This window comes from Miniopterus schreibersii (genome assembly GCF_964146895.1).
Source record: "Miniopterus schreibersii genome assembly, chromosome: 8".
Classification (NCBI taxonomy): domain Eukaryota; kingdom Metazoa; phylum Chordata; class Mammalia; order Chiroptera; family Miniopteridae; genus Miniopterus; species Miniopterus schreibersii.
Genome location: NC_138109.1, coordinates 24,804,256 through 24,811,031, shown reverse-complemented (window position 1 = coordinate 24,811,031; position 6,776 = coordinate 24,804,256). Strand labels below are relative to the sequence as shown.

At 62.6% G+C, this 6,776-nt stretch overlaps 1 protein-coding gene across 1 annotated transcript; it reads left to right on the top strand.

Moving 5' to 3' along the window:
- On the top strand, positions 1-6,531 carry CLDN19 (claudin 19). Its single transcript, XM_081144612.1, has 5 exons — positions 1-637; positions 1,783-1,947; positions 2,050-2,134; positions 3,920-4,072; positions 4,834-6,531. The coding sequence occupies exons 1-5, from the start codon at positions 415-417 to the stop codon at positions 4,880-4,882; spliced, it is 675 nt and encodes a 224-aa protein (XP_081000738.1). The 5' UTR covers positions 1-414; the 3' UTR covers positions 4,883-6,531.
- The last annotated feature ends 245 nt before the right edge of the window (positions 6,532-6,776 follow it).

Here is a 6,776-nt window from a genome sequence, read left to right as displayed (position 1 = left end):
AGGGCACTGGCATCAGGTTCCTAAAGGGGTTTCCCTGGCAGAAAGGCCCTGAGGACAAGCAGGGTCCCTCCTCCTGGCCCCTCCCTTCCCTGTCCCTGGGGGTGGGGACAGGGGCACCCACCTGCTCCATGGCCAGCTCCCCCCCCAGGGGCCGGGCAGGAGCTTTGCTGGGACCTGCCCCGCTTAGCAGGCTGCCGTGGGCGGGCCCCTGGCCTTGCCAGCGCCTAGGCTCCCCCTGCATTCTGGAGCCTCAGCCGCTCCCGTGACCGGGCCGCCACCTCTCCTCTCAGCTTCTTCCCATCGCTGCACCCAACCCCTGCCCAGCAGCCTGGCTCGCCTGGCCATGACCCCAGCCCCCCCAGGGGTCCTGGCCCAGCTCTGAGCTCTGGGACTCCCAGACCCCTCCCCTGGGCCATGGCCAACTCGGGCCTCCAGCTCCTGGGCTATTTCCTGGCCCTGGGTGGCTGGGTGGGCATCATCGCCAGCACAGCCCTCCCACAATGGAAGCAGTCCTCCTATGCGGGCGACGCCATCATCACCGCCGTGGGCCTCTACGAAGGGCTCTGGATGTCCTGCGCCTCCCAGAGCACTGGGCAGGTGCAGTGCAAGCTCTACGACTCACTGCTCGCCCTGGAAGGTAGGCCTCATGCCGGCTGGGCCAGGGCGGGACGCGGGGAGGGGGGCCCGGAGCAAGCTCTCACACAGTCCATCCGCACGGGGCTTCACTCTCCAGCTTTCTGGCCCAGTGCCCCACAACGGGCAGGGGCTCTAGGTTCTGGCAGCCATGGGTCCAGATCCCAGCTCTGCCACTGTAACCTTGAAAAGCCACTGACCCTCTGTGTTCCTACATCTTCATGTGTAAAGGGAGCACTATGATTTTACAGGCTGGTGGGAGGGCCAGGTGAGATGAGTGCCTGGCACCCAGAAAGGCTCAGTAGGGACCCTCCCTCCACTTCTCCCCATGCTTTACACACACACACACACACACACACACACACACTGGCCCCACCAGCTAGAAAAGCATGCCGCACGCAGGTGCACCCACACACGTGCACACACACGCACATGTATGTGCACACACAGGTGCTCGGGCCACAGGTCCCTCTCTGCCTCCTCCTAGGGTGTGGAATTGAGCCTGAAAAGTTGGCTCATAAACAGGCACCACTGCAGCCCTGTCCCTGGCTTGGGGCCACCCACCCACCCTCTGCCCAGGGCCCACAGGCCAGAGCCAGGCTGCCATCACATGGCCCCCGCCACTCCGATCCAGGAGGTCATCTGGCCTCCCTGAGCTGCCCCCTGGCCCAGAACTGACCCAAGCAGCAGGCACGACTGCCATGGGTGACTCAAAGGGAAGAAGGGAAAGTGACCAGAATCAGGATGGCCAGTGGGGGTTGTCATCCCTGCCCGAGGGCCACCTGGGCTGAATTGGGTCTCAGCCTCTCTCAGTTCCTCCTTTTGCCAAAACTGAAAGTCTCCAGGGGAAGCTGCCTCTGCTGCTTGGGTGGGGTAGGTCAGGCCCAAAAGGGAGTCCCTAGCCAGAAAGCGGCTGATGAGAGAACTCCAACTGCCCAGTCTCCACATGCCACCCAGAGGAGCCTGAGAGTGAGAGTGAATGATGGGGTTATACAGGGAAGCTCGGCCCTGCCCCTTCTTCACTACCCCCTCACACCTGCCCAGGTGCCCATCGAGGAGCTTCCAGCTCCTGCTCCAGCTCCTCCCAGACTGGGCTTCCCCCCTCCACCCACTCCTCCCACCACCAACTCAGTCTCTCCCACCCCCCAGGTCACATCCAGTCAGCACGAGCCCTGATGGTGGTGGCCGTGCTACTGGGCTTTGTGGCCATGGTCCTCAGTGTCGTTGGCATGAAGTGCACCCGGGTCGGAGACAGCAACCCCATCGCCAAGGGCCGCATTGCCATCTCCGGGGGTGCCCTCTTCCTCTTGGCAGGTGAGTGCTCTTGGCTCCTTCTCCACCATCTTGGTCATGACAGGTAGCCCTGCCATGGTGCCAGCTGGGGCCAGAGCTGATCACCCCTTCTTTTGTCCTTAGGCCTCTGCACCTTGACTGCAGTCTCATGGTATGCCACCCTGGTGACCCAGGAGTTCTTCAACCCGAGCACACCTGTCAATGCCAGGTGAGTGCCAAGGCATGGCTTGGGCCAGGGGACAGGCTGGGCCTCCCTTTCCACTGCCTCTGGGGCCACTGGCCTTTATCCTGCAGGGCACTTAGAGGGGGAAACAGGTGCTGTCACTGAGAAGCTCTCTGGAGCAGGGACCCAGGCAGGGTGTGGCTGGGCCCTCCAGAGGGTCAGGGGGCCTGTAGAGGATACCCCAGGAGCTAAGTTCCTGGCACCTGGCTCTGGGCTTAAATCCCAGCTCTGGACATGCTGGCTGTGACTGGCTAGTTCCTTAACCTTTCTGTGACAGGTTTCCTCCCTGTAAAATGGAGCTAGGACCCAAGGACCAGCTCACAGGTGGTAGTCAGTGTTCATGAGATATGCAGGTAAGGGCTCAGTACAGTGCCTGGGCCCCGGAGAGCACTCAGCCAAGCCAAGCTGCATTATTCCTGCAGGAGGCAGTCGTTCCTTTGGGTGAGAAGGGGGGCAGGTGAGACTAGAGAAGAGATAGGGCAGATCATGGAGGGCCTTGCAGCCATAGGAGGGTCTTGCTCCCCAGGCAGCTGACAGTCCATCTAGCTGTGGCGTGAAAAAGGTGGGGAAGGGGCAAGACCAGCAAGGCGCTGTTGCAAAGGTCTGGAGCAGAGGGCTTGGGCCAGGGGGCTAGCAGTGAAGAGTAGGTCAGAGATATTTACACAGCAGAATGGTCAGGACATGTAAGGCCAAGGTGTGGGGACTGAAGAGGGGGCTCTGCGAAGGGCCTGGGTCCCTATGGCTCCTCCTTCACCTCTCAGCTCTACCAGGAGCAGAGAATGGGACAATCTCAACCTCCGACATCCTCACAGGTCTGGTGTGGGGGTGCAGGGAAGTGGGGGAGTGGGAGGGCAGAGGGAGGATGAGAAAAGATGCCTGGGCTGTTGCAGTTGGGAGGGCTCCCTGGAGGAGGCAGAGGTGTGGAGAGGAAAGAAAAATGAGACCTCAGATGTGCGGCTCCTTCCCTGAGACTGGCAGCTCTGGCCATGAAGACCTGCCAAGTAAGAGGCAGCTCAGATTGGGGGTGTCAGGCTGGCACTGTCCCTTCATCCCTGCAACAGCCCCAAGGCCGCCTGGGTGGCAGGCCCTGTGCTGGGCCCTGGAGATACGGACCAATCGGGTGTTGTCTGCTCTTGAGCCCTCCCCAGGGAGCCAAACAAGCAGGGGACTGAATGGGCACCTAGTGAGAGTCAGTGCAATTCAGAGGTAGCTTCTTAGCTGGGCCCTGACGGCGGGGCACAGGAGGAGCAGAATGGGGGCTGCTCCAGGAGGGGGCGCCTCGGGCAAAGGCGCCGACCGGGGAGACCCCGGGTACCGCCGAGACCGGCGGGCTGGTTGGCATGGCTGCGCCTGGAGACCCTGGGGTGCCAGGGAGAGGGGCCTGCCCTTCTCCAGAGGGCAGTGGGGATCCCTGGCTGGGAACCTGTGGCTCAGACTGTGACTAAGAGATACGGCAGCGATTGCCCTGCTCTCCCTGCGGGCCCTGCCATGCCCCCTCCACTGGCCCGAGGAGGGAAGGGGCCTGGGGTTGCACGGAGCAGCCCCTCCTCCCCAGGGACCTGGGTGTCCCTGGTGGGGCCGACCTGCTGGGTGGGGCAGAGGAAGGCGAGCGTTCACCCCAGCTCTTCTGGAGGGGCTGCTGAGGCTTGTGAAGCCCCCAGCCTCGGCTCCCCACGCCCTGCCGGGGCCCAGGCTAGGGAGCCCCTGGTGAGGACTGTGGAGGCCTGGGGTTGCAGCCACACCTGATGGCATCCTCCCTACTCCTTGCAGGTACGAGTTTGGCCCGGCTTTGTTCGTGGGCTGGGCCTCTGCCGGCCTGGCCATGCTGGGGGGCTCCTTCCTCTGCTGCACGTGCCCAGAGCCTGAGAGAGTCAACAGCAGCCCACAGCCCTACCGGCCGGGCCCCTCAACTACGGCCAGAGAGTACGTCTGAGCCCATCAGCCCCAGCCAGCAGCCTCCACCGGCACTCAGTGGGCCCTGCAGAGCTCTGAGAGGGCCAGTAGGACACAGGGTGTCCCCTGAGCTCAGTTAGGGCTCTAAGCAGCTGTCCCCAACACAGGCATCCACCCTTCACTTTGAGACCGAGACCCAGACCTCAGAGAGAGGCCAGAGGCGGGACCTAGCCCACAGGTGCACCACATGCCCAGGTGCGGGCATGGCCTCTCCACACAGTCTCATGGCACCTGTGTGTTTCCCCACAGCCCAGGTGCCGGCCCTTTCACTGGAGGCTCAGTTACTCACTGAAGGGTACCTGCGTGTCTACACTGTGCTGGACCCTGGGGACATAGCAATACACATGGATCTTGGTGTAGTGCCCTGGGTTGTCCAGAGCCCTCGGCTCCTCACAGACACCCCATGAAGGAGGCAGTGCTGGGATGACGAATGTCCCCACATCACACATGAAGAAACAGGTTCAGAGAGACCAAGAGGCTGGGCCCCACCCTGAGTTCAGGTCTCAGCTCCTCCAGCATGCCCAGCATTGGGTGGACACCCACACCAAGGGCTTGGCCTGGCAGTGCCACCCCTGTCCCCGGGAATGGGCCCAGGAAGGGATGCTGTGAGGGCCCAGGTCTGACCCCACTGGCCAGTCCCTGGGCCTGGGCCTGAACCCCACAGTCCCTACCCTTCCTTCCCCCACTACTGCTCACCCCACTAACCAACTGTCCTCTCTTTTGACTTTCAGACCAGTTCTTAAATTGTCTGCCTCCTCCAAGGCCCCCCTGGGTGTGTAATGCCCAGGCCCCCAGCCTGGCTCTGTCTCCCTGCCACACCTAGACTGTGTGTTTGGTGTTTTTTGGAAAGAGAGACGTGAACATCCAGCCCCAAGTATGGTGTCATTTGATCTGTCCCGGGCATGGCCAGGGTGGGGGCTGACTCAGAGATGTCGGAGCTGGTCCCTGGGGTTGTTGGGCATAAAGATGGGGAGACAGAGGTCCAGGTAGGTTTACACAGCATGGCTAAGGCTAATCAGGGTTCCTGTCACCTGCCCAGTAACCTCGCCAGCCTGGCCTTGGGTTGGCACCAGTATCTCCTTGATGAGGGACCCCACCCACCTGGGAGACCCCACCCACCCTGAGGCCTGGCTCAGCCCTGGGCACCCGTCCGGAGGTCAGGGAATCCTTGGTCTAAAGAGAGACACAGCCCCACCCCTGCTACTCCGCCTGCCCCTGGGAGGAGGCCCTCCAGCTGGGTTCTGGGGTCAGAGCCGGGTGAAGGAGCACTGTAGGACCCCTAAGTGGAGAAGGGGCTGGGGAGAAGGACATTAGGGCCTTTCAGGCATTAGGACCATCCTGAGGAAGGTTAAAAGCCCCAAGCTCTGCTGTCACCCCAGGGCCGCCCCTTTCCGCTCCGGCCTTCCTCTCCTCCAGCCTGCTGAAGCCCCGCTACATCCCTGTCCTAGGCCCAGGGCAGAGGGAGCAGCTCGGGGTCGCCCAGACTGCGGGGAGCCCCAGCCTCACTCCGAGGCGCAGGCGGAGAGAAAGGGCTTCGGTCCTCAAGGCCAGGCACCCGCTCCCTTAGTCTAGAGCGGGGGGTCCTCGGAGGAATGCAGGGAAGATGAACCCAGATCAGCCCCTCCCCTCATGCTCAGGCCTCTCCCACCCCAAACATCCCCCCTGGGCCCCGAGTCTCCCTCTGGCCACCGCCTTCTCTCTCCCACGTGGAAGACCTGGCAGTGGCTGCCCCCAGCCTGCCCCATGCGCTCCTCGGCCAGCCTCCTTCCGGCCTCCCCCACCGCCTTGTTGTGACCACCTCTCTCACCAAGTCACAAATCCCAAGGACACAACTCAGCCATCCCCCTGAGCTTGACTCTGAGAGATGACCTCTGACAAGAGGACCATCGTGGGCACTCTGGGGGGGGGGAGGGGCTGCTGTGGGATCATCCGTGCGGCTCCCTGGCTGGGCATCGGCCGCACATCCGTGGGGAGCCTCGGGAATGGTGTGTCATGACGCCCGGCCAGCCTATGGCCAGAGGGGATGGCCAGAGAAGGGCCAGAGGGTGCCCCTAAATGGGTTTCCTGGACTCCCGCCCTCCAGCCATGAATGAGACCTACGAAAAGCGTCTGTCGGGTGCCTGAGCTATACCTCAGTCCTTCTCGTCTCTGGCTGCTCATTCGAGTCACCTGGGCGGCTGATGTCCAGGACCCACCCCCGACATCCCCACTTAATGGGCCTCTGGTGGACTCAGCATCAGAGTTCAGGCATCTGCCAAGGGACTGCTGTGTGTGGTCAGCACCCCTGTGAGGGGGTCTCAGGGGGAGAAAGGCCCCCACAAGAAGAGGTGAGAAGAAACACGAAGCCCTGCCTCCCTCTGCCTTTCCTGAGACCAGGCTGTTCCACGGAGTCCCGCCGTCTCCCAATAAACAAACCCCTGTTGCTGACACAACTTTGAGTGTGATTTCTCCCACGCCCAGCCAGAAGAGGCCCGACTAACACCGCACCTGAGACCCGGGGCCTGAGTGTCGCGGTGAAGGCTCCTGCCGCCGGCTGCTGAGCAGGGTGGGGTGCGGGGCCCAGAGGCGCCATCTCTCTGCCCCAGGCTGGGGATCTGGCAACCAAGCAGCTGGCCAGGAAACTGGGTGTAGTCTCTTAAGGTTCGGGGTCTACCAGAGGCTCAGGATTGTTCCC